Source organism: Pavona decussata, unplaced genomic scaffold (assembly GCF_977016875.1).
Source record: "Pavona decussata unplaced genomic scaffold, jaPavDecu1.1 SCAFFOLD_138, whole genome shotgun sequence".
Lineage (NCBI taxonomy): Eukaryota > Metazoa > Cnidaria > Anthozoa > Scleractinia > Agariciidae > Pavona > Pavona decussata.
Genome location: NW_028145551.1, coordinates 312,371 through 339,896, shown reverse-complemented (window position 1 = coordinate 339,896; position 27,526 = coordinate 312,371). Strand labels below are relative to the sequence as shown.

Here is a 27,526-nt window from a genome sequence, read left to right as displayed (position 1 = left end):
TAGAAGCTTAACCATTAGAAAAGAAAATGCTCGACTATTTTAGTTCCACAGCATCAGCACCATGAAGGATTCATTGATTTGTAATAATTATTTGAGACTGCAATTATAATGTTATTGCTCTGAGAAATACCACATAGAACTATTACATTTTAATTAAAGTTATCAGATCAAAGCTTACTGTCTTCCTCACAAGATCAACTTGTAGCAAAGTGATGAAGTTTGTCAAAGTTAGAGCTGTTGCATACGAAATGTCATGGGGGGGGGGGGGGGCACATTCATACATGTAGTTTTTTTTTTCCAAATCTTGTTGTGGAGGTGACCACATACGTTGTAGATACTTGATTTTGATCTTGTCATCCAAACTTGAGGCTTTAGTTTAACAAGGCTAAAGTACATTGTACTGTGTGACTCTCACTACAGAATGCCTAATATATGATAATTATTACAGTTTGAAAGAGAAAACAAATGACAATAGCCAAATGGTTCCTTGACACGTCAGTTTACAAGTTTAATACATCCCGAATTTTTCTGATGTACCCAGGCAGAGGCTTGCCTTCTTTTCCATTAGTCAAAATTCTGTTGCTCACTATCATGGCTTTGTGGCTCAATTTCATTGCAGGAGAAACAAGAAAGAAACCTTTTGGGGCAAGTTTTGATTTGATGCTGCTACACTGTAGCTCAGAATTTGGCATATATATAAAAAATTGAGAGTTATACATGTAAATTGACGTGTTCGTGGTTTTTAATTTGCAACAACACGATTGTATAAATTTTAATCCAATTTACTGCAATGGGCAATTACTACTGCACTCATTGTGCTGGTGACTGCACCAAAGAAAACTGATTTTGTGGTGATACCTGCAGTTGTGATTTTTCCTGTCAGTTTGAACAACACAGCAACCCAGGCCAGAACTTTGATTCAGTCACTTTCATTGTGAGTAAAAAGGAGAATTAATAATATTATAATTTTTATGTATAATAATTTATTGAACAAGCACAGTTTAATTGTTAAACGGGTGTCACATGCATGGTTATTATTGTTTTTAAAGTCATGCATTTGGGTCTCTCCACTCCCAATTGGATTTGTATGAAGTGACTGTTGCTTTTGCACTGGTTTAATCTCAATGTCCAGTGCAGTGTTGCAGTTACAGCCAACTCCCTTTATTGAGGACATCTCAGGAACATGAGTTAGTGTCCGTATTGGCTTAATAGCAAAAGTCCGTAATATCGGCAATTTATTTCAGTCAAATGTCTGTACTCCATTTTTGCCGGGGATTTAGCTGCTGTGCGTATTGTCGAGGTGTCATTAATAGCTAGGTGTCCACAAGGCGAGAGTTGACTGCGTGCTGTGCACAACACTGTTTCCAGGTGTGGTAAATAAGTTAATTGTGTTTGTGTTGGACACCCATCACTGACATCAAATGCAGTGGCAAGGTTCATACCAAATGAGCCGGTTTTTTTCCTGTGGTTTTCGGTGTCAGTTTCAACAGATCTTGAGGAGAGAGGGTGTAAGACTAGGTAATTTTAATTTTCATTTCAATTTGGGTATAGGTTATGCCTGAGTTTCATGTACATGTGTAGGCTGTCCACTCAAGCAATAAAGTATGTTGAGTATTTGTTTAGAAATGATTGTGACCTTCTTTTGACTGTAGTTCAACCCTTTAAGCCCCAATAGAGACTGGCATCTATTTTCTCCATACATTGTTCCCACCTTATCAACTATTTAGGTAAAGAGAATAAAGAAAATTATTAACAGAGGTACTGTAACATTTTCTTGATGTTCAAACAAATTCTCCCAACTAGTAGCAAAAGAAATGTACGAAGAACAGTGAGGAGAAAATATATGTTGATATTAGGGCTACATGTAAAAGGAATTTTCATAAATTATCAGCCAAACAATAATAACTAATTTAATAATTATTATTATTGGTCACTCTTAAGTCAATACACTGTAGGACTGTATTTGATACTTTCATAGTTTAAGCAAGAAAGTTGTTTATTCAAGGAATCTAACACAACACAGATGTACATGATACCGTTGAACATTAATAAATTGTTTTGACAAATTGTTTTTAATATTTGCAGTTGCTGAGTTCCATTTTTAATGTTAGTAGTTACCATAGAGGAGACTAGCTACCAAGGCTGTTTCCTAACAGGAGCCTGGTAGCCTGAGGCACCCAAGAAAATGCCCTGGGCACCTAAACTTTTGACAACAGTACCTGACACTTCTCATGTGGGGCTTCTAACTTCTATGCTTTTGGCCTTGAGGGCTACGTTTGGCAAGAATTTTCAACAAACTAACTAGGCCCAAAACAACAATCTGAATGCCAGAGGGCTCAGTATCTTTTACAAGCAAAATTAGTAATAATTATTATAAATATGCAAATTTATGTGAAGTTGTACATGTGTACAAATCCATTACAAAGAATGTAAATTATTCAAACATGATGTAAATGTTATGACATGAAAATTTTGCCCCCACCACAAAGTTTTTTCAGCTCACTGTTGGTGCCAGAACAAAAGGAAAAAAAAGGCTCTTGAACAGGACTGGCTACATTTCGACAGACAGTGAAAATGCCCAGAAACATCACAAAATTTTGCTCACAAGCTGCACCTTGCCTTTTGGATTGGTTGGGAGGTCCTTATTCATGACATAATCTTGTGGTTTATGAATGATCTTTCAAAAACCCACATCTTGCAAATTTTAGTTATGTTTGTTTCTAGGTCTTGAAGTGTAATTTTTTACAAAGCCATCTGGGGATCAAGTCTGGCGGCCAGTTCTGACAAAATATGGAAAGCGCCCTAAGATACCCTTAGGATCAAAGAAGACTGTTTCGGTCTTTCTGTTTCTTGAATTATTATTATGTGCCATTTTGCAGTTCCAGGAAACATTCTATCCCCACCCCATCCCACTGGACAGAGTCTGACACTAACTTGGAATTTCCAGAGGGGTGGGAAGGAGGTCTTAGAGAACATGCCTTCTGTTGGTGAGGTATGAATACTTTCTGGAACTACAAAATCACCACCACTTATGTTACCAGCAACATGTGTTGCAGTTCTAATCACCTGTAGGTTGACTGTGTAAACTCGCACCACACACCCCAATGGTCACTGGCAAACCGATGACACCCTGGTAGCATTTCCATCCCAACAAGCTCAAACTGACTTGCATTCAGTGCATGTTCCCCTACAGCAGGTCTCACAAATAATCTATCAAACCTTTTTCTGGGCCAGTTGGGGTACGGCCAGTCAAGATTGTCATTAAGTGTTATGTCCCAAGTAAACTCGGCATCTTCAGGTCTTCCACATTGTTCCCATGCATCCACTATCCCATCTGGTAAACCTCCAATTGATGACACCTCGCTATCTCTAAGGTTAGTATCACCACCAAATATAACAGTGGCTTGTACCGGCTGCTCAGCCATGCTTGCTAGGACCTGCTCTAGCTGTCTTATTCTCTCTGCTTTACCATCGGCTTTGCTCTCAAGGTGTGACGTCATTATGATTATTTTTGTCTTGTCTTTAAACACTGCTGGCTGACATAGCAAGTGGCGCTCCATTTTACTTGACCGAAAATGTGTGCATTGAAAGTCGCCTGTTGGTTTGATTGATGAGTTCTTGAGAAGCATAATGTTGAAGTACCATTGTACTGGTCCAAACGTACATGAGTATCTTTAAAAAAAGTGGAATTAGTTTTTAGACCTGTTTAATTATGGTTTCATCATTCGCTTCAACAGGCGTTCAACACTTTGTTGAACCAAATGTTGGGGGGTTTGAACAGGTCTTTCAACATTGTTGAAAGTGCACAGAAATGCTGAAAGCTTGTTGAATATATCCTTGAACTCAGCTTCCGGTCGGCTCAATAGTTCAGTTAGTAACAATGCAAAGATCCCTTTTGCTCATATCTTACAAATGCAATTGATAATTGTTTATAAAATATATTGTTTTGAGTTGGCATTCGTGCACAGAGTACCTGGGGCATGCTAAATTCATCTGCTGACATCATTCAACCCAACAAAAGCTAAAGGTGGGATCGACTTTTACATATAATGTACCAAATCATGAGATTTTGTCAAAATTACAATAATTATTATTCAGTCCATCTCATTTTCAACTCTTTATGTAAAAATATGGAAGAGAGAATTGTTCAGACTGTATCCATTTACCTGAAATGGTTCGATCATCAGTCAAGATCTTATTATTTTTAATTTTTCTTCATAGTCACCTGATTGCTTAGAGCAAAATCTGGGGAGCTCAAGAGCACCCCAAACCTAGTCAACTCTCTACTCTTCATCTCCCTTAGGGACCTCACACTCTGCTACGATTTTACATTACCATCATTATACCATATGGGAAATCAACTAATTCCAATCAGTATCTAATTCACATGGGGAAAAAAATTAAAGGAAGCAGGCTGTGAACTTACTTACCCTGGGCATTTTGACTGATATATTTCCAAAGTTTCCTTGATAACCTCTTGTAGGAACACCACATCTGGCTTCCGTAAGTTGATGGTGTCGCAAATCTGCCTGGTCCTTTCCTCTATATTTCTCTCATCCAAACCATCAACATTCCATGACAAAACAGTCAAGTTTGGGTTTATTTGCTCTGGCTCACTGCTGTTTAGAAAATTACAAACAGTTCAATTGCAAAAAAGTACAAAAACAAGACAAAACAAAACAATAAACAAACAAACATCACAATCTCCCAGGACAAAACAGTGGTCTGGATAAATTAGCCCCACTGACTGTTCTCTTCACCTTGATACAGTAGTTATTGAAAAACAATTTGTCCAGAAAGCACTCTTTTAAGGTAGAGCTAAATTAGCTATAACACACTTTTTTCACATAAGGATTTCATCCTGGCATGGATTCAACAGTGACACTCAGGGAACGAAATTGTGAAGGGGAGTGAACAATACATTATGACATGGTTTAGGATCTCCTTCACAAATGATCGTAATTATAGTTATGACAGTGGCTTTCAAGGTATTGTGCACAAAAATATAGCACAGGTATGGAACTAAATTTTTTTTTAAAACATGCTCTGGTTAAAAATTGAAAAGGTATGAGCATTCAACAACCATCCTGTTGTCTCCAACTGATAAAATTTTTACTTATCACGAATCCTAGTTACGTTTCTTCAATTTTCTTAGGTGTGGAACTATTTGATGATTAACTGATTTAATTTGGTATTACCTCTTAACGGGGATTTGAGCCATGCCAACAACATGAGATGCTGGTGCCCTTGAATTTTAATTTTATCATTTTTTTTTTTTGTTGTAGTTGTTGCTGTTTTTGTTTTTAATAATTTTGCTCAACCACTTCCATCACCTTTAAGCTTACATAAGATCCAACCCAAGGGCTTAATACTGACAAACCAGAGTGCAGCTATTCCTTCTTACCTGCTTGAAAACCCTTCAGCAGATGAAGGTGATGCATCATTATCAGAAACCTGAGGACAGAGCAAAATTTTTAACATTAGTACATGTATACCTTTAAAGGTGTCTCGCATCCAAGCAATGTAGCATGTCTGGTTTAAACTGTAGATACCTAAACCCCTACATCAAATAAAGCTTATAATATAGAGCTGGCTATCAAACCATACCAAGAGTTTTGAAATAAAGGAATTCTTGAATTTTTCATGACCTGTAAATGCCACTGTCTGAATCACCTTTTGAAAGCTACAAGTTAAAGCGAATTTTGTGTTTCGCTCATTTTAATTCACTCCTCAGTTTCCGGACCCAAAGCGCTAGAAAAGTGAACAGTCTGCGCGGCTGACTGGTGCCTAGTCTGAAAATAAGGCGCATCTCCTGACGCTTTCGTTGCTTGTTTCCATCGCAGAGCATAATTCGACGGACTTTTGCGTCTTGGGATAGTGTGGCCATTTGGATTAAAATGCTTTGCGACGGGAAAGCCCGGCATGCTGCGTAGGTGTTTACCGAAGCGTTGCCCTAGCGTGCGGCCAGTTTCGCCGATGTAAACATCATGTGCTATCATCGACTATCATTCACTTTAAGCGTGTTCTAATTCTTCATGATAGTTGACGATAGTTTTTCCCGTTTGACCACACGCATGATAGTTGATGATAGTTCTTCGTCAGCTGTTTTCTCCACCAGCGCGCTCAAGATTAACTTTCAGTTACTTCTTCCAAACAACTGAAGGAAAACGAAGCAGGCAGCTGCTTTCTTTCGCCGCGAAAACTTCATCCCTGCGAAGTTTCGTTTGCGATGTTGACACTCGGCAGTGGCTGACACTAAAGGCTCACGGTAAACTATCGTCAGCTATCACGAGATTCTTTGAGCCGTTTGATAGTTAATAATAGTGGATGATAGTTTTGACTATCATCAACTATCATCGACTATCATGCGCCGTTTGACCAGGGCTTAACTTGTATAAAATTGAATCGCAACATTAACCTGCAGCGTTGAAATCTTACTGTAAACCACTGTGTAAGTATATTTAGTCTTTATTCAAGCTTAAAGCAAGCTTACTTTTGTTTTAGAAAAAGCCCCAAAATTAAAATATTACCTGTAAATTCGAGCCAGATTGATGCAGATAACACATTGCTACTGAATCTTCGGCTACTGTAACCGCCGTGAATTGTTCAACCAAATCAGTGACGTCCTCACTGTCGGCCATTTGCTTTAGTCAGCGTTCAAATGGTAGTTTTAGTTCTTTGAAAGACAAAATTTCGAGCTTATATAAGCTGATTTAATACCGAACCATGGGCTTGATCGCTAAAGGGACACACAGTCGCCAATCTTCGTGGTGGTGCTTCTCGCTTGTATGAGTTGTACTAGCCTCCCACGCAGACGTCCTTAGGGGTTCGTCACTCGTTTCCTTCCCCACGAACACGTGGGGAAGGAAACGAGTGACGAACCCCTAAGGAGGTATATACTCCATGGGAGAATGCCATGGTTCCACCGGTAGATATAATATATTATAATATATTCCATACTATAAACACCTTTACAGGACTATACACATATAGGAGAATGCCATGGATGCACCGGTATAATATATTACACACCTTTAAAGGGCTATACACACCTATAGAGAGATATACACACCTTTACAGGGCTATACACACCCATACAGCGCTATACAGGGCTATACACACCTTTAAAGAGATATACACAGTTTTACAGGGCTATACACACCTATAAAGAGATATACGCACCTTTACAGGGCTATACACACCTACACAGCGCTATACAGGGCTATACACATCTATAAAGAGATATACGCACCTTTACAGGGCTATACACACCTACACAGCGCTATACAGGGCTATACACATCTATAAAGAGATATACACACCTGTACAGGGCTATACACACCTATACAGCGCTATACAGGGCTATACACACCTATAAAGAGATATACACACCTTTACAGGGCTATACACGCCCATACAGCGCTATAAAGGGCTATACACACCTATAAAGAGATATACACACCTTTACAGGGCTATACACACCTATACAGCGCTATACACAGCTATGCAGGGCTATACACACCTATAAAGAGATATACACACCTTTACCGGGCTATACACACCTTTACCGGGCTATACACACTTTTACAGGGCTATACACACCTATAAAGAGATATACACACCTTTACAGGGCTATACACACCCATACAGCGCTATACAGGGCTATACACACCTATAAAGAGATATACACACCTTTACAGGGCTATATACACCAATACAGCAGTATACAGGGCTATGCACACCTATAAAGTGATATACACACCTTTACAGAGCCATACACACCTATACAGCGCTATACAGGGCTATACACACCTTTACAGAGCTATACAGACCTATACAGCGCTATACACAGCTATACAGGGCTATACACACCTATAAAGAGATATACACACCTTTACAGGGCTATACACACCTATAAAGAGATATACACACATTTACAGGGCTATACACTCCTATACAGCGCTATACAGGGCTATACACACCTATAAAGAGATATACACACCTTTACAGGGCTATACACACCTATACAGCGCTATACAGGGCTATACACACCTTTACAGGGCTATAAACACCTAAACAGAGATGAACACACCTATACAGCGCTATACACAGCTACTCAGCGCTATACACACCTTTAAAGGACTATACACACCTTTACAGGGTTATACACTCCTATACATGGCTATGCACAGCTATACAGTGCAATACACAGCTACACAGGACCATACACAGCTATACAGGGCTATACATACCTTTACCGGGCTTTACACACCTATACAGTGCTATACACACCTATACAGACCTATACAAGGCTATACACAGCTATACAGAGCTATAGACAGCTATAGAGAGCTATACACAGTTATACACAGCTATATAGAGAGAGCTATACACAGCTATACACAGCTATACAGAACTATGATCACCTATACAGTGCTATACACAGCTATACAGCGCTATATATGCAGCTATACAGTGCTATATACACCTATACAGTGCTATACACAGCTATGCAGGGCTATACGCAGTTATACAGTGCTATATATAGCTATACAGCGGTATACGCAGCTATACAGGACTATAAAGAGCTATAGCGGTTGTATTACTAAAGGTTCTTGCACTAGTTGAGGTCCCTGCACCACGTAGGTAGTACTTTAGGTACTCTTAATGCTTAACCAAGCAAGTACTAATACAACCGGAAAGTGCAAAAATTTAAATGAAATCTGGGTGGGAACCAATGAGCTGTGTTCTAGCCAATTTTAGCAGCCTATCCTGCTAAGGCTTTGAACGAAGAGGAACGACCAACCATGAGCATTGAGGTGCTAAACCAAAATAGCTTAAGACAGAAAAAAAATATGACTATACAACTAACTTATAACTCAGGACCACTACCAATAATACCCTCACCTGCAGAAACCCAGTGGAGTGGCGGATATTTACTGCATGTGGAATATCATATCGTTTAAAAAATTTGAAATTTCGCTTTCCGTTACGGTTGTGATCGGAAAATTCATTGGCAATGTCAAGAAGAGAAGGTCTGTCTGTTCTCTCTTAGCTTTATAACTGTTTTAAGTATCGTCAGGTTAATAGAGCGTTCGTGGGTCATTGTTGAACGAAAGTATCGCCACTTGCATGCAACTTTTTATCACAATGTCTGTTAGTTAAATTATCCGCGCCTCTACACATTTTGTCAACTTATCAGATTACACAGCGCACCATTCGCGTCGTATTTGATTCCAGTTGCGAGTTTGAAGGAATTTCATTGAACTTTTACCAGGCCCTGACCTGATGAATAACCTCATTGGTGTCCTCATGCGCTTTCGCAAGGAGAATATAGCAGTAATGTGTGACATCGAGCAAATGTTCCATTCATTCTATGTTGATCCATCCTATAGAGACTTCCTTCGTTTCCTATGGTTCAAAGGTAACGATCCGTCAAAGCCCATTATAAAATATCAGATGAATGTACACTTATTTGGCAATGGACCCAGTCCCGCAGTCGCTACCTACGGCCTTTACCTTTAAGGTCTCTTTAATTTGCCGGAGAAGCCGTTCACAAGGAGAGGAGTATTGTCCATCGTCAACTCCGTGTACGACCCGCTCGGCTTTGCAGTACCTGTTATGGTCGAAGGGTGAAAAATACTGCAGCAGCTTGTCCATATGGGAGAACGGACAAAGGAGAACAATACCCCCCTAGCCTGGGACGACCCCCTCCCTACTGCGATGATAAATCGGTGGACATGTTAAAGAGGCTCTGTCATAGAGTTGCAGAACCTTTCCGTGCCTCGCTGTTACCGCCCTAAAGATTTCGGCAGCGTAACTAGAGCGGAGTTACACGCCTTTTCCGACACAAGCCAGGACGCTATTGGAGCCGCAGTCTACCTTCGCCAGTTCAATGAAGCAAACGAGGTGTCTATGGCTCTCGTCTACGGCCAAACAAGAGTCGCCCCGTTAAATCTGACGAGTAAACCGCGTCTAGAACTGTGCGGAGCGGTCCTAGCTGTTCAAGCAGCCCAGAGAGTTATAAAAGAAATCGATCTGAAGATCTCTGACGTGATATACTACACCGATTCAAAAGTGGTACTTGGCTACATAACCAACGAGAGTCGACGGTTCTATGTGTACGTAGCCAATCGAGTCGAGCTGATTAGGAGCATGTCTACCCCGGAACAGTGGAGATATGTGGAGACTGATTTGAACCCAGCAGACCTAGCAACACGCCGAGTCCCCTCAAGCAAGCTAATGGAGATGAACTGGCTATTAGGCCCGGAATTCCTACGCAAATGAAGAGAACTCCCACAATTGATGAAATGTTGGCGCTCGTCGCAAGCGACCCTGAAGTCCGAAAAGCAGTGTTCAGCGCCAGTGTAAATACGCACGAAGAGGAAGAACCAGACCTTGGAGCTGAGAGGTTCAAGAAATTTTCGTCACTTAAGTCTCTGCAGCGAACAGTCGCTAACCTAATTGTCGTTGTCAGAGAGTTCAAACACCGGAGAGACGTTAAAGCAGAAAGAGTTAACCTCAGGAGTAGAGCGCGTAATACACAAGGCAAACTCAGACCCCCGTCGAGGAATGGGATCAGGCCCTGCCTGTCATAATCAGCAGCACGCAGAGAGAAGCGTTCAGTGGGTTGTTAAGCAAGGCGAGGAAAGAACCCGAGCTACCGAGAGAAATCCAAAGTAGCGCCAAGAAGGCTCGCAGCTGTACCGTCTCGATCCGTTTCTAAACAGCCACGGGATCCTCCGCGTCGGAGGCAGATTAAGAAGAGCACAGATGGAGTATAATGAAAAAACACCCAATCGTACTACCGAAGTGTCCCTATGTCTCACAGCTAATAGCTAAACTCTATCATCATGAAGTACACCACCAGGGAGACAGATCACAGGAGGTGCAATTAGACAAGCAGGTTTCTGGCTTATTGGCGGCCATGACGTAGTCACGAAGGTCATCGGAGCTTGTGTCCTATGTAAGAAGATAACTGAGAGGACCACACCTAGAACAGCGTATGGCCGACCTCCCGTCAGATAGAACCGAAGTCTGTCCCCCCTTTACTAATGTAGGATTTGATGTCTTTGGCCCCTGGGCGGTGCAAACACGTAAGACTAGAGGAGGAGGAGTAAGCGCCAAGCATTGGGGCCTAGTGTTCACGTGCCAGAGCAGCAAAGCCATTCAGATCGAAGTCTTAGAAGCTATGAACTCTAGTGCCTCTATCTGTGCATTGAGGAGGCTCTTCACATTACGAGGCCATGCTAAACTCCTCAGATGCGATCGGGGTACAAATTTCATTGGAGCTAAGACAGAGCTTGACGCAGCAGCATCCGAGTTAGATGAGAAGAGAGAAGAGAAGTTCACAACAGAGAGCGGTTGCGAGTGGGAGTTTAACCCTCCCCATGCGTCACATTTTGGCGGTGTTTGGGAGAGGCAGATTAATACGATTCGCCGTGTATTGGATGCCATGCTCACTGAGTTAGGTCAGAGTCAGCTTACACACAAATTGCTGGTGACACTGATGGCCGAAGTGGTGGCCATTGTAAACGCCAGGCAGATAGCAGTGCTGCTGTCTGACGTCGATGACCCGCAGCCCCTGTCCCCTGCGATGTTACTCACTATGAAGACACGCCCAGCCGGACCCCCTCCAGGCCAGTTCATGCGCACAGATATCTACGCTCACCGTCGATGGAGACGAGTCCGGTTCCTTGCGGAACAATTTTGGACTAGGTGGAGGAGAAAGTACTTGCAGAGCCTACAGCCGCGGCAAAAGTGGGCGGAGACGCGGCGAGACCTGTACGTAGGAGATATTGTTCTTGTGCGAGACGAATCACAACACCGTAACGATTGGCCACTGGGACGAGTGTCCGAAGTCCTGAGGAGCAACGACGGTAGAGTGAGGAAAGTCAAAGTAAACGTGGTCAGAGATGGAGAAAGGAAAACCTACCTTAGAATACCTTAGCTACTTCTACTCCTGACCGACACAGCTGATCCGGACCAGCAGTAAACGCCAAGACAATATGAGTAGCAAGGATAAGAATCCTTGGGCGAGGAGTGTGATGAACAATGAACATTTAATCAAAGAGAACTTAATTACGTAATTAAGCTTAGTTTTGTTTTGATTTATATAAGATACGTTTTTGTTCTGTTTCATTTATCGAGTTTTTACGCCCCTATTTTCATGTACTATTGTTCACAGTTTCATTCAATTACGTTGCTAGCCAATGTAGCCATTCCTGTTTTCTAATTGGTTTTACAACTGTACACGTCAATTGTATCCTAATATCAGAGAACGCCCCTTAAGTTTTTGTGGAGTTGGAGTTAGGAGATCTATGGAGCAACATCGGAGTTTCAGAGCAGTTTTATCTTTTTCGGAGTTACGTAACGTTGGACTTTCTTTAGCCCATTAGTCAGGAACAGACGTAAGTTTCAGCTTATTGTATTCAGTTTTCGTTTTCCTTTCAATTTTGCTTCTTTTGTAATTAGTCTCGGCCCCCTTTTTAATCTTGTACATTGCAATTTCCCCTTTAAGTTTTCACCGCATGTGTACAATAATTCAGACGAGTTGGTGATCGTATTAAATGCTGTTGAGTCAACTTGTGCTGTTGAATTTTATACTGTGGTTGACACTTCCCGATCTCCAGTGCACAACACCCCGTGTCCGCTGACTGGGTACACGACACTGTGTATAGCTCTGTGTAGCTGTGTATAGCTCTCTATAGCTGTGTATAGCTCTGTATAGCTGTATATAGCCTTGTATAGGTCTGTATAGGTGTGTATAGCACTGTATAGGTGTGTAAAGCCCGGTAAAGGTACGTATAGCCCTGTATAGCTGTGTATGGTCCTGTGTAGCTGTGTATTGCACTGTATGGCTGTGTATAGCCTTGTATAGCTCTGTATAGCACTGTATAGCTGTGTATCTCTTTATAGGTGTATATAGCCCTGTAAAAGTGTCTTTAGCCCTGTAAAGGTGTGTATATCTCTTTATAGATGGGTAGAGCCCTGTATAGCTGTGTATAGCGCTGTATAGGTGTGTATAGCTCTGGAAAGGTGTGTATATCACTTTATAGGTGTGCATAGCCCTGTATAGCGCTGTATTGGTGTGCATAGCTCTGTAAAGATGTGTATATCTCTTTATAGGTGTGTATAGCCCTGTAAAAGTGTGTTTAGCCCTGTAAAGGTGTGTATATCTCTTTATAGGTGTGTATAGCCCTGTATAGCGCTGTATGGGTGTGTATAGCCCTGTAAAGGTGTGTATATCTCTTTATAGGTGTGTATAGCCCTGTATAGCGCTGTATGGGTGTGTATAGCCCTGTAAAGGTGTGTATATCTCTTTATAGGTGTGTATAACCCTGTATAGCTGTGTATAGCGCTCTATAGGTGTGCATAGCCCTGTAAAGGTGTGTATATCTCTTTATAGGTGTGTATAACCCTGTATAGCTGTGTATAGCGCTGTATAGGTGTGTATAGCCCTATAAAGGTGTGTATATCTCTTTATAGGTGTGTATAACCCTGTATAGCTGTGTATAGCGCTGTATAGGTGTGTATAGCCCTGTAAAGGTGTGTATATCTCTTTATAGATGTGTATAGCCCTGAAAAGCGCTGTGTAGGTGTGTATAGCCCTGTAAAGGTGTGTATATCTCTTTATAGGTGTGTATAGCGCTGTGTAGGTGTGTTTAGCCCTGTAAAGGTGTGTATATCTCTTTATAGGTGTGTGTAGCCCTGTATAGCGCTGTGTAGGTGTGTATAGCCCTGTAAAGGTGTGTATATCTCTCTATAGGTGTGTATAGCCCTTTAAAGGTGTGTAATATATTATACCGGTGCATCCATGGCATTCTCCTATATGTGTATAGTCCTGTAAAGGTGTTTATAGTATGGAATATATTACTAGTAGTAATCAAAGATTAAAGAGTGCGTTCGACAGCCCTAAGTTGTGCGATTGTACGGCCTGCTGCGTGACTTTTTTTAGGTAGTTCTTTCGTCCTTTTATATCTGTACGTAATGTGTAACTACCAAGGTGAAATATTTGCAATAAACGAAGCTGAGTTTAAAATTTCAGCGGCTACGTTGTTGAACTTTAAAAAAAAAAAAATGGAAAGTATTTTCGGTCCGCCTGTTGCGTGACACCGTCGAACTTTAAAATAATGCACATCATTTTCGGAATAACGCTTATAATCTTTGAGAAAAACGAAACTTACAGGCCAGCATACTATTTTGGTCTTCTACTCAAAAGGTATTTTACCAAAATGCCGCGAAACTTTATACGCAACTATAAAGCCGTAAAAATGTCGAACTGAAGCGAGCTAATTTGCATACAGTTTTGAAAGACATCTCAGGGCCAAGGTTTATATTCAAAGAGCGGATAACTCTATCCAGTGGATAAAATGTTCTCCAACCAATAGATTTTATCCGCTGGATTGCGAATTATCCACTGGATAAAATAATCCGCTCTTTAAACAACCGGGGCCTGATGTCAGTTTCTGATGTGTGTATATTTCAGATATTTTTGTATTTTGATTTTATAGTAACGTAATACGTGACTCGCAAAACCTCGCGCACCTGGGCTGGGTGAAAAGCCCTCTTTACCCGTATTGTAGCATCAAATGAGGAGATTAAAAGGTTTCTGAACATAGCAACGATTTTGATGAGCATGGTCTTGTCGTAGTTCCACAGGCTAGTTTGCAGTTGAAATCTATTTCTGACACGTCGAAATCTACAACAGGCGGCGTGCAGCGCTGTCGTGTTCGATGAATTTATTTCCCACGGAAAATTATTTTACCGCGGCCACAAAACGTGTAATTTCTTCAATGCAATCTTTCACAAAAAAGATTTCTGGAAGAAAGGGAAAAGATTCTGTAGAGATATTTCCATCCAGTGAATATTGATGAACATTGCAGTTGAAATGTGATCCCGTACACTGAATGTAAAACTTTCCCGATGTATGCAAATTTAGTCAAAAGCGCGAAAACGAGGGGGCGACTCTTATACGAAAACGAGACTAAAAAGATGGCTCCAGCACGAAAACGAGGTCAGATGTCGTCATAAGTTCGCACCAGTTTCCCGGCCGACACATGCCCCTGCAAAACTCAAGCGGGGGCGCCATTTGGGTGTCCTTACAGCAATCTCGAAAAATTCTGCATAGCCGTACACAGGCACACCATCTCGAAAGACACAGGACGAAATTAGGCTTGCGTTCTCCTTCGTCGAACGCAATAATATATTATATCTACCGGTGGAACCATGGCATTCTCCCATGGAGTATATACCCCTAAGGACGGCTAGAGTTGTACGTGTGACGGAAAAAACTACAGCATATGTAACCTGGCCTTGGTGGCAGGAAAATTTCCGAGAATGGGAAATCACCGATCGAGAAAGGTTGATCGGAGCGATATGATTCAATAGGCGCTGATAAAGAGGAAGTCGTCATCTTCAAATAGAGGTAAAGTACGTTTCTAAGTTCTTTTAATGATTGTAAATTAAATGCTGCAGGCAAAGCAGCGACCTGCGAAAAATTAGTGTTTCAGACGATGAAACATGTAGTGATTCTGCGCGATTACAAGCTCTCTGATTTTGGGGAAAATCGAGCACTTAAGCGATGAATCCAGAGACTAGAGCGAATGTTTACGAATATTTAAAAGGTTTGTAGTAGCCTGCGAAAGCGGTGTCTTCTTTCACCTTTTCTGTCACTTCGCAGACAGAATTTTCGGTGGCGTGACCATGCTCTGTTTCGTTTCTCTAATTCGCGTGGAAAGCGTGACATAACATGGAGAAACAAATTAATGATGTTTTATCTGTTTCTTTGTGTTGATCTCTTTCTTGTAGTTTACAAGCTTCTCTTAGCTCGTGACAAACAGGGAAGCTATCTTCTATCAAACATTTTTAAAGTAGCTTGTAAATAACGGAGCTTACCATCTCGGTTTGGATTTCTCCAAAAAGGCATCTGAAAATTCAAATAAGTTAAAATTAAAAACGTAGACCAGCACTAGAAAGAGCACATTTACATTAGTAACCCTGCAAAGGTTCAGCATATTAGGTGTAATATCAGCTGAGAAAATGTAAGTTAAAAAATGAAAAATTTACAGACGTTTGTTTGACTGGTATGACGTATACCCCCGGTCATACAAACGTCTGCAAACTTGTCAAATTTCATCTTACATTTCCTAAGCTGATATAACGCCTAATATACTTAAACTTTGTATGGTTACCAAAGTAAAGGTGCTCTTTCCTTTGCTGGTATCAGTTTTTCCTAAAGCTCAAATTTAACTCATCCAAAGCTCCCGTTTAGGTACTCACGGAAGGGGGTAGTGAAATGAGCGCCGAAGGCGTGAGCCTATAGAGGGATGTAGGGGCAGCTCCCCCAAAAAGTTTTTACTTTTAGGGTCTTGGAAATGTCATTTCCCATTTTTTCCAGGGAAAAGTTTTATAAAGCAAAGCATGTAAAACCGCTAACTATTCAGTAACTTTGTTGTTTATTTGTCAACCTTTGGTACTGATGTATAAGTGCATATTGGACTTGTTTATTGTAAACTGTAAATGTGGGTACAGGAAAAGGGCGAGACGTCTCCCTAGAAAGAGAAATTACAAGGAAATTTTCATATTGTGCGATATTGTGTGATATCGATTTTTCAATAAAAAAAGTGCAAAGAGGTGAAGCACGCAAAGAAAGGGGTGAAGGACCGGATGTGAAGAGTGAGAGTAAGCGGAAATGCCAACCTGTCTACACTCCTGCCCCTCCATGCGTTCCCTGCCCCCTCTTAAGCACCTACTGCTTTTTCCTTCATTTCAATAAACTCAAAACGTTGCTAGTCAAATTAAAATCCTGGAATACGTTTTTCTTCTAAAGCAAACGGGTCTGCTTGACCACGTAATAGTTTCTCCCCACCCCCCCCCCCCCCCCCCGAGTTAGTGGGTCACTTCTGTTAGGCTTTGCGAAAAGAGACAGCACTGTAATGAAGTTAATATTATTCTTCTCCTGGATAATTTGGCCGCAAGGTGTGATTAATCATACCTTAATGCCAGAGGGAAGCACACACATATACACTTCGGCCCAAGATTTTCCTGGTGTTTCTGGCAAGGGCTTGCTAGGCGGAGCAGTTTGTCGGTTTTTTGAAGCAAAATGTAATTATGCTCTTACGGGGCATTTGCCCGACAAATTTGTGTTAAATTTGTGTTCCAGTTAAGAATTACGAGAGTCAGTCCTGAACTGTTATATATGGCAAATGTATCCTTGCCTGGAAGATACCATGGCATTTTACGTTTCGGTACATCTGACAGTGTTATTTTTCGTTATTAATTTCTTGACTAATTGCACTGATTTAGGGGCACAGATAAGTCATTCCCTTATTTAAACGCATCACTTCCAACCAAACATTTAGCTTGTCAAAACCCTTCACACTCTTGCTTGTACTTGCATTTATAATTTTTCATAGTTTCAATTGATCTGCTAATAATTGGTTTCTTTTTGATGAGTACCCACCCTTTTTTTTTTCTGAAAACTTGTGTAAGTTGACCAGATACTCCTTTCATATAGCCTGGGAGAGGGATGCTGTTGTGTAGTTTGCTTATTATTTTTTTCTTTTTTACCTTATGTTTTCCAGGTCATCAGGTCAGACTCTCTGCTTACAATTTGACTTAAACAACCAGTTTGCACCACTTTACTTTTCTGTTGTTAAATGTTTCAGCAATAATGCAGTTGCTCCATTAGAGTAGGAAAACTTAATCATTCATTACCAGCTACACAGAAGGTTCAGCACTCGCTCTCTGTCCCCTTCTCAGTGGAAACATCACACATGCATGAGCACATGTACATTAATTAGGATACTATTGACATGAAATGGTTAGGGTAAGTTTAATATTATGTAAAGACCGTGAAACTGTTATTAATTAGCATTTAATAATTAGCTACCGGCAATTTTGAAGCTTGCACCATTATAAAAGAAAATGCTCTATTTTAGTTCCACCGCATCAGCACCATGAAGGATTCATTGATTTTGAACTAATTATTTGAGACTGCAATAATTATGTTATTGCTCTGAGAAATACCACATAGTTATCAGATGAAAGCGTAATGTCTTCCTCACAAGATCAACTTGTAGCAAAGTGATGTAGTTTGTCAAAGTTAGGGCTGTTGCATACGAAATGTCATTAGGGGGGGGGGGGGGGGGCACATTCATACATGTTTTTTTTCCAAATCTTGTTGTGGAGGTGAGCACATACGTTGTAGTTACTTGATTTTGATCTTGTCATCCAAACTTGAGGCTTTAGTTTAACAAGGCTAAAGTACATTGTACTGTGTGACTCTCACCACAGAGTGCCCAATATATGATAATTATTATAGTTTGAAAGAGAAAACAAATGACGATAGCCAAATGGTTCCTTGACACGTCAGTTTACAAGTTTAATACATTCCAAATTTTTCTGATGTACCCAGACAGAGGCTTGTCTTTTTTTTTTCATCAGACAAAATTCTGTGGCTCATGATCATGGCTTTGTGGCTCAATTTCAGGAAAAACAAGAAAAAAACATCTGGGGCCAGTTTTGATTTGATGCTGCTAGCTCAGAATTTGGCATATATATATAAAAAAAATTGAGTTATAAATTGAAGTGTTCATGGTTTTTAATTTGCAATGTACACGATTGTATAAATTTTAATTCAATTTACTGCAATGGGCAATTATTACTGCACTCATTGTGCTGGTGACTGCACCAGCACAATGAGTTCAACACACCAACGTGTTCCTGTGTGCTTTGTCCCCAAGACAAAGCGGTTCGCAGATTTCTGCACCATTAAGTATCAAGACCAGTTGTAATCCTTTTCTCTGTTATGTTTTCTCTGTTTTTTGTGTTTTAATCATATTTATATAATTATTTATCTGAATGTCTTTATACCGTAGTGTCTTGTACTATTGTAACTGACCATCCTTGTAATTCAGCCTTTTAGGCTGCGAGAGGGATTCCAATAAACTACTACTAACTAACTAACCAAAGGAAACTGATTTGGTGGTGATACCTGCAGTTGTGATTGTTCACATCAGGTTAAACAAGACAGCAACCCATAACTTTGATTAAGTCACTTTCATTGTGAGTACAAAGGAGAATTAATTGATTAGAATTAATTATATGTATAATAATTTATTGAACAAGCACAGTTTGTACACTAAAGTCACGTTCAATTGACCGTATTCCGGAATAAGAATAAGCTCTAAGATTTCTTATTTAGGTAGATTTGGGAAGACATTTCTGCAAACTTACACTGACACATGATTATTTAAGAGAGATTTTGTACTCCAGTGACTCCAAAAACCTCTTATGAGGGATTTCTTCAATGAATCATTGTATGTATTCCTATTCTGGAATAGGGTCAATCGAAAGCACCCTTAATTGTTAAACAGATGTTGCATGCATGGTTATTATTGTTTTTAAAGTCATGCATTTGGGTCTCTCCACTCTCAAGTGTGGTTTGTCTGAAGTGACCACTGTTTAAAATTAGACTGGTTTAAATCAATGTCCAGTGCAGTGTTGTAGTTATTGTGTACACCACTGTTTCTGGGTGAAATAAGTTAATCATGTTTGTGTTGGACACCCTTCACTGACATCAAATGCAGTAGCATGGTTCATACCAAATGAGCTGGTTTGTTTCATGTGGTTTTTGGTGTCAGTTGAAAGAATTTGAGGACTAGGAGAGAGGGTGCAAGTAGGTAATTTTAATTTTCATTTCAATTTAGGTATAGGTTTTGCCTGACTTTCATGTACATGCATGTGTACTAGGTTGTTTACTCAAGCAATAAAGCATGTTCAGTATATGTTTAGAAATGATTGTGACCTTCGTTTGACAGTAGTTCAACCATTTAAGCCCCAATAGTGACTGACATCTATTTTCTCCTTACATTGTTCCCATCTTATCAACTATTTAGGTCATGAGAATAAAGAACATGATCAACAGAGGTAAAATTTTCTTGATGTTCAGACAAAATTCTCCCACCCAGTAGCAAAAGAAATGTATGAAGAACAGTGAGGAGAAATATAATTATGTTGATATTAGGGCTACATGTAAAATGGATTTTCATAATTTATCAGCCAAACAATAACAACTAATTTAATAATTATTATTATTGGTCACTACTCTTAAGTCAATACACTGTAGTTATTGTATTTGATACTTACATAGTTTAATTCATAGTTTAAGCAAGAAAGTTGTTTATTCAAGGAATCTAACACAACACAGATGTACATGATACCATTGAACATTTAATAAAATGTTTTGACAAATTATTTTTAATATTTGCAGTTGCTGAGTTCCATCTTTAATGTTAGTTAGTAGTTACCATAGACGAGACTACCAAGGCTGTTGCCTAACCGGAGCTCAGTAGCCTGGGGTACCAAACAAAATGTTCTGGGCAACTAAATTTTTTGCAGCAGCACCTAACACTTCACATGTTGGGCTCCTAACTTTTCCGCTTTTGGCGTTGAGGGCTCCTTGAAATTTTTCTTTAATAGGTAACAGCCTTGAGTACCGTATGTACTTTATCATAAACACCTCAGATTTTGCAGATAACTGATATAAAGACGAAAAAGAACATTACAAGGGAGCCCGGTAGCCTGAGGCACCCAAGAAAATGCTGTATTTTTTTGCAGCAGCACCTAAAACTTCACATGTTGGGCTCCTAACTTCTAGGCTTTGGGCCTTTAGGGCTCCTTGAAATTTTTCTTGGGTAACAGCCTTACTGATCCAACTTTTGTTATTATAAAAAAAAGCTACCTTAAATGATGGCAATAATAATTTTTTCTAATAAACAATTTTGTCAACTAACTAACCAAGACCAAAACAACAACGCTAGAGTGCTTAGTATCTTTTATAAGCAAAATTAGTAATAATAAATGTGCAAATTTACGTGAAGTTGTACACATCCGTTACAAAGAATGTAAATTGTACAAACATGATGTAAATATTATGACATGAAAATTTTGTCCCCACCCCACAGTTTTTCAGCTCACTGTTGGCACCAGAACAAAAGAAAAAAAAGGCTCTTGAACAGGATTGGCTACATTTCGACAGACAGTGAAAATCGCCAGAAGAAGTCATAAAATTACTGTTGTCAAGCTGTACCTTTCCTTTTGGGTTGGTTGGGCAGTCATGACATAATCTTGGGGTTTGTGAATGATCTTTCAAAAACCTACCTCTTGCAAAATTTTAGTCTATGCTAGTTTCTAGGTCTTGCAGTATAAATTTTTTACAAAGCCATCTTGGGATCTTTAAGAAAATAAAGGGCACTTTCCATTTGTCAGAACTGGCTGGCCACTTGGTACACTCCCTTTACGAATCAAGTCTGGCCAGCTAGTATTGGAAATGCCCTTAGGCCCTGTCAATATGGAGAAAAGTTGTTCCAGGTAGAAGGGTCTCACGCATACCCAAGCTACCCTAGGCGAGCCAATTTTTCCTACACTTCCTTACAAAACTTGGCAAACTGTTTACATGAGAAACAAAGTTCGCTTGGCTGGAAGGGTGACCCACCTAGCTGGGTCACCCTTTTTTGATGGTAGGGTTACCCTCCCAGCCGGGCCAACTTTTTTCCATATAAACGCTTTGGCTCGCCTAGCCGGGACAAGTCCGTCAAGCCGAGACAATCAGGGCATGCACGAGTGCTGTTGGCTCGGGCAAAGGGGTCAGTTTTTTTCTCATATAAATGCTCGCTGAAGTTGACTCGGCTGGGAAAACATCCTATCCCCACCCCACACCACTGGAATTTTTTAATCCCTTCTGGACAATGTATAACGCTAAATTGGAATTTCCAGAGGGGTGGGGTGGGGGTCTTGGAGAACATGCTGGGTGAGGTATGAATATTTTATGGCACTACAAAATTCCCACCACTAATGTCACCAGCAACATGTGCTGCAGTTTTAATCATCTGTTGGTTGTGTAAACTCGCACCACACACCCCAATGATCACTGGCAAACCGATGACACCCTGGTAGTCTTTCCATCCCTACAAGCTCAAACTGACTTGCACTCAGTGCATGTTCCCCTTCAGCAGATCTCACAAACAATATATCAAACCTTATTCTAGACCTGTTGGGGTACGGCCAGTCAAGATTGTCATTAAGTCTTGTGTCCCAAGTAAACTCCGCATCTTTAGGTCTCCCACATTGTTCCCATGCATCCACTATCCCATCTGGTAAACCTCCAATTGAGGACACTTCTTTGTCTCTAAGGTTAGTATCACCACCAAATATAACAGTGGCTTGTACCGGCTTCTCAGCCATGCTTGCTAGGACTTGCTGTAGCTGTCTCGTTCTCTCTGCTTTACATTTGACTGTGCTCTCAAGGTGTGACGTCATTAGAATTATTTCTGTCTTGTCTTTAAACACTGCTGGCTGACATAGCAAGTGACGCCCCATTTGACTTGACTGAAAATGTGTGCATTGAAAGTCGCCTGTTGGTTTGATTGAAGAGTTCTTGAGAAGCATAATGTTGAAGTAAGCATGTGCTGGTCCATACTTACACGAGTATCTTCAAATAAAAGTGAATTTAGTTTTAGACTAATAATGATAATATTCTTGAACTCAGCCTCCAGTTGGCTTGATAGTTCAGTTACTGTAGAACTAACACAATCTTGTATCCATAGACCTCAGGCTCTTTGGCCAGCAGTTAGTCTCCAGGAGAGACTCTAAGGTACTGGATTTTATTACCACAGGATTTCTATAGAGTGACAAACAATGCAAGCTGTTGTGGGGCAGCTAGCCAACAAAAAAAAAATGTTATTTTTTCTAATTCTCTTGAGTCTCTCCTGGTGACCAACTGCTGGCAAAAGAGCCTGAGGACCCTGGATACGAGATTGGAACGAACATTGCAGCCTTTCGCTGCAACTGCTGTTAACAAAGCAACGATCCCCTTTGCTGACATCTTACATTGACACAATTGAGTTGATGTTTTAAAATTATTCATGCACATTGTTCATGCATGGAGTTTACAGCTGTATGTACCTGGGGCATGCAAAATTTTTTTGTTGACATCATTCAACCCAACACAAGCTAAAGGTGAGGGCTTCTACATAATTATTAAATGTCAAATCATGAGATTTGCCAAATTACAATTACAATTATTCAGTCCAACTCATTTGCAACTCACCATAAAATTAATATGGACGACAGAATTGTTTAGACTGCATCCATTTAACCCAAAATGATTCTAGTGTATACAATATGCAAGCCAGCGAGGCATGCGAGGCAGACGTGCGAGGCGTGCGAGGCATGAACAAAACAAGCGAGGCATGCGAGGCATGAACAACCCCCAACATAAACTGCTAACCGTTAAGCTAACCAGGGAGCTATTTAAGCTAACCTGAGTGCTATTTAGGCTAACCAGAGTGCTTTTTAGGCTAACCTGAGTGCCTCGCACATCTGCCTCGCATGCCTCGCTGGCTCGCAGATTGTACATGCCCAAAGGATTCAGTCTCTTTTTCTTCTTCATGACAACCTGATTGCTAAGAGTAAAATATAAATCTGGAAAGCTTGAGAGTACCCCAAACATAGTCAACTCTAATCTTCACCTCCCTTAGTAATAATTGTTATGTTACACTCTGCCACGATTTCACTTTTATTACTGTGTCACTCAAGATGGGAACTCGACTACTTCAGAACCTATCACATGAGGAAAAAAGAGGCAGGCTGTGAATATTCTTACTTACCCTGGGCATTTTGCCTGATATATGGCCAAAGTTTGTGGGATAACCTCTTGTAGGAACACTACATCTGGCTTCCGTAAGTTGATGGTGTGGCAAATCTTCCTGGTCCTTTCCAAGATGTTTCTCTCATCCAAACCATCAACATTCCACGACAAAACAGTCAAGTTTGGATTTATTTGCTCTGGTTCATTGCTGTTTAGAAAAATAACAAACAGTTCAATTGCAAAAAAGCATAGAAACAAGACAAAACAAAACAATAAATGAACAAACAATTACATCAAAAACAAAACAAACATCACAATCTCCAAAGAAAAAACAGTGGTCTGGATAAATCAGCCCCACTGACCCTTAATTATTCTCTCTTGATAGTGATTGAAAAACAATTTGTCCAGAAAGCACCCTTTTGAGGTAGAGCTATAAAATACTTTTTTCACATAGGATTTCATCCTGGCATGGATTCAACAGTGACACTCAGGGAACGAAATTGTGAAGGCAAGTAAACAGTTCATGTACATTATGACGTGGTTTAGGATTTCCTTGACAAAAGTGTTAAAATCTAAAAATAATGACCATCATTACAGTTATGACAGTAGCTTTCAAGGTATTGTGCACAAAAATATATCACAGGCATGGGACTCAAAAGTTTTTGAAATGTTCTGCAGACTGGTTAAAAATTGAAAAGGTATGAGCATTCCACAACCGTCCTGTTGTCTTCAACCGATAAAATTTTTAATCATCATGAATCCTGGTCACGGCTCTTCAATTTTCTTAGGTATGGAACTATTTGTTGATTAACTGATTTAATTTCAATTGGTACTACATGAGATGCTGGTGCCCATAAATTTTTTATTTTATTTATTTATTTATTTGTTGTTGTTGTTGTTTTTGTTTTTAACAATTTTGATCAACCACTTTCATCACATTTACATAAGATCCAACCCAAGGGCTTAATACTGACAAACCAGAGTGCAGTTATTCCTTCTTACCTGCTTGACAACCCTTCAGTAGATGAAGGTGATGCATCATTATCAGAAACCTGAGAAAAGAGTATACCTTTAGAGGTGTCTTGCGTCCAAGCAATGTAGCACGTCCGGTTTAAACTGTAGATACCTAAACCCCTATATCAAATTAGAGCTTATAGAGCTGGTTATCAAACTATACCAAGAAAAAATGCCAACAAATGCAAAAATAAACAAATGCCCTTTAAGTGAAAAAATTGATTCGAGAAAGAAGTGTTAAAAATTCAACAATTCATTTATTTCAAAATTCTTGGTATAGTTTGATAGTCAGCTCTATAAGCTTTAATTTGATATGGGGGTTTATGTATCTACAGTTTAAACTGGACGCGTTACATCGCTTAAACGCGAGACACCTATACAGTAACCTTAATATTATTGCAATTTGTAACAACAAACTAAACTTAAAGATAATTAATTCTTTTACGTGGTATTTTCAGTGTTCCAGGTGAGAGGGATCTCAGGTCAAACATGGCTGCCTGACCTGACAAAAAGTAAACTTAAAAAATTTTGGAGAGAACCACACCTATTGGCCCCTTAAAATTCTCCATAATTAACTTCCTGACTTTGAAAGTTATCTGGAACACCGTATTTTATGTACCAGTTCCCCCTTTTTTATTATTAAATATTTTATTTTTTTTAATGAATGCATCTTTATTAACAAACAAATACATTACATTATCAATATATATGCATCACATTGAACATGTAGTCAAGCTTGCAAACACAATCCTTTCAACTTTTTGTACTTCATCAAACAACTTTGGGGAATTGCTGTAAGTCCTTTAAGCCCTAACAGTGATCAGCATCAAATTTCTCCTTGTAATATCCTGATACTCATTTACCCCCTGAGGTCATGAGAATTAAGGATATGATCACCCAAGGTGAATTTTCTTGATATTTAATCAATAACTTTTGCCCAGTACTTTTATAAGAAAAGTATGGATTTGTTCTGTGATATTAGAAGTTAAAGGGTTAATAATGAATAACTTTTCTGTCACAATGTATCTTCAAAATTGAGAGGACCAGTTGAGGGGTTCAAGATAATTAAGATGATCAGATGTCAAAGTGAAAACTCTTAAACCAGCAATAAATGTCTTAGTGGGTACCATTGATACATATATAATAAAGAAAAATACTGTTTTTGTTAATGATTGACTATTGCTTCTTCACCACCAGTTCAAGATATCAAAGGTAAAATGAAAACAAAAAGATAACGCCTTGTTACCGGCTACTGTTACCGGGGTCACTTAAACAAAACTGGACAATCAGATTGCAGGACAAGTACAATGAATTTCAACCAATTAGCAGACTGAACCAAACACGAGTAGACAGAAAACAACAGTTAAAAACCAAAATTTTGGAATTATTCACTGTTCATATCATAATATGATCTGATTGGCCAGTTTTAAGTGACCCCAGTAATAGTAATCACACCGTAAATGAATATTCCCCCATTCGATGGCAGATTCAAATTTAAGTTCAACAACAGATGATTTAATTACTAACCATTATTGGGTTATTCCGATTTCCTTGCTGTTCACTCCCACTTGAGTCAAAAAAATTGTTCATTGCAGACTGAAAGTCAGCAGGCAATAAAGAAATCAGCTAAACATGTGCACTCATTTGTAATTAAACACAATTTGTAGCAGAAATGATAAGTAAGTAGCATTTATTAAAGAAATAATAACAAAACAGTTTTTGTCAGCTGTGTGGACTTTGTGCATCAAGGAAGCAAATTGTAGGAAAAAGAGGAAGCATCATTTAATTAACACCACATTTCATGTGTTCTTCGTAAAAGTGAATCCGCATAGTTATAGTTTTCATTGGAAAATGTATATGTTGTGGCTCAAATTGATCCTTGGTTTAAATGTAATTTTCCATTGTTCTTGATTTTTTCTTAATGAGTTTGAAACAATGGAAAATAAAATCAAACCAAGGATATATAAAATTGAACCACAGCATTAACCTTCATTATTCCTCGCGAAGCGAGGTTAATGAATTTGTCTGGCCGAAGGCCTGAGCAGAGCTAAGCCGCGCAAATTCGAGCAAAAAATATTTTATATATATCTTTAAAGGTGTCTGTGCTGTTGCCTGGCAACAGTAAAAACGAAGTTTGAATGACGTCAGACAAAGGGAAGGTTGCTAGGCAGCAACAGGTTGGAAGACAGGCTGGCGTCAGATGCAACTCATGTTTATTCATTATCATTGAGGACTGAACGTGTTTATTCATCGAACAGTGAGAAGTTTACTATTGGTGAAACACGAGCTAATTGTGATGCAAATTAATGAACCACAGGAGGACGCACAAGGGACAGATTCACCGAGGGAGATTAAACAACGAAACTCAGCGCAAGCAGCGAAGAAGAAGGAGACATCAGGAAACCACAGAGCAAAGACAGAAGACAACATCACTTCGAATCATCTGTTCACCCAGCCCTAGCTTCGCGAGGTTTTGCGAGTCACGTATTTCTAGTAACATGCCGAAATCTTACTGTGAGCCACTGTGTAAGCGTCTTTGGTCTTTATTCAAGCTAAAACCAAGCTTACTTCTGTTTTCTAAAAAGCTCCAGAATTAAAATAAAAAAATATCACCTGTAAATTCCAGCCAGATTGATGCAGATAACACATTGCTACTGAATCCTCAGCTCCTGTAACCGCCATGAATTGTTCAACCAAATCCGTGATGTCCTCACTATCAGCCATTTGCTTTAGCCAGCGTTCAATCGTAGTTTTAGTTCCTTGAAAGACAAAATTTCGAGCTTACATAAGCTGATTTAATACCGAGCCATGGGCTTGATCGCTAAAAGGGTACACACAGTCGTGAATATTCGTGGATGA

The 27,526-nt window shown here is 39.7% G+C and overlaps 2 protein-coding genes and 2 long non-coding RNA genes across 5 annotated transcripts; 2 read left to right on the top strand and 2 right to left on the bottom strand.

Moving 5' to 3' along the window:
- Nucleotides 1-14: 14 nt before the first annotated feature.
- Nucleotides 15-20,266, top strand: LOC146467089 (uncharacterized). The gene is made up of 2 exons (XR_014867856.1): nucleotides 15-1,816; nucleotides 19,974-20,266. It is a non-coding gene; the product is annotated as an uncharacterized LOC146467089 (long non-coding RNA).
- Nucleotides 2,284-27,526, bottom strand: LOC146467088 (tyrosyl-DNA phosphodiesterase 2-like). Of its 2 annotated transcripts, XR_014867854.1 has the most exons (6): nucleotides 27,281-27,526; nucleotides 26,195-26,263; nucleotides 24,656-24,705; nucleotides 23,673-23,861; nucleotides 21,727-22,495; nucleotides 2,284-2,912 (listed from the first exon to the last, which is right to left on the bottom strand). XR_014867854.1 is itself a non-coding variant. In XM_085126352.1 (5 exons), the coding sequence occupies exons 1-5, from the start codon at nucleotides 27,389-27,391 to the stop codon at nucleotides 21,886-21,888; spliced, it is 1,029 nt and encodes a 342-aa protein (XP_084982478.1). In that variant the 5' UTR covers nucleotides 27,392-27,526; the 3' UTR covers nucleotides 20,168-21,885. The 2 variants fall into 2 exon arrangements, 1 of the variants encoding a protein (XP_084982478.1); XM_085126352.1 differs by lacking the exon at nucleotides 2,284-2,912 and having other exon boundaries at nucleotides 20,168-22,495.
- Nucleotides 2,905-6,772, bottom strand: LOC146467091 (tyrosyl-DNA phosphodiesterase 2-like). The gene is made up of 4 exons (XM_085126353.1): nucleotides 6,531-6,772; nucleotides 5,405-5,454; nucleotides 4,431-4,619; nucleotides 2,905-3,672 (listed from the first exon to the last, which is right to left on the bottom strand). Exons 1-4 carry the CDS (start codon nucleotides 6,639-6,641, stop codon nucleotides 3,063-3,065), a joined length of 960 nt encoding a protein of 319 aa, XP_084982479.1. The 5' UTR covers nucleotides 6,642-6,772; the 3' UTR covers nucleotides 2,905-3,062.
- LOC146467090 (uncharacterized) lies at nucleotides 15,348-18,696 on the top strand. The gene is made up of 2 exons (XR_014867857.1): nucleotides 15,348-15,427; nucleotides 17,586-18,696. It is a non-coding gene; the product is annotated as an uncharacterized LOC146467090 (long non-coding RNA).

What these genes read in the sequence shown, in the direction of transcription:
- LOC146467088 (XM_085126352.1), bottom strand. Translation starts at nt 27,391, where the DNA reads ATGGCTGATAGTGAGGACATCACGGATTTGGTTGAACAATTCATGGCG. An exon ending in AATCTGGCTGGAATTTACAG is followed by an intron (nt 26,264 to 27,280) that starts GTGATATTTTTT and finishes GCTGACTTTCAG; the next exon opens with TCTGCAATGAACAATTTTTT. An exon ending in ATCGGAATAACCCAATAATG is followed by an intron (nt 24,706 to 26,194) that starts GTTAGTAATTAA and finishes CTCTTTTCTCAG; the next exon opens with GTTTCTGATAATGATGCATC.
- LOC146467091 (XM_085126353.1), bottom strand. Translation starts at nt 6,641, where the DNA reads ATGGCCGACAGTGAGGACGTCACTGATTTGGTTGAACAATTCACGGCG. An exon ending in AATCTGGCTCGAATTTACAG is followed by an intron (nt 5,455 to 6,530) that starts GTAATATTTTAA and finishes CTCTGTCCTCAG; the next exon opens with GTTTCTGATAATGATGCATC. An exon ending in TATCAGTCAAAATGCCCAGG is followed by an intron (nt 3,673 to 4,430) that starts GTAAGTAAGTTC and finishes CTTTTTTTAAAG; the next exon opens with ATACTCATGTACGTTTGGAC.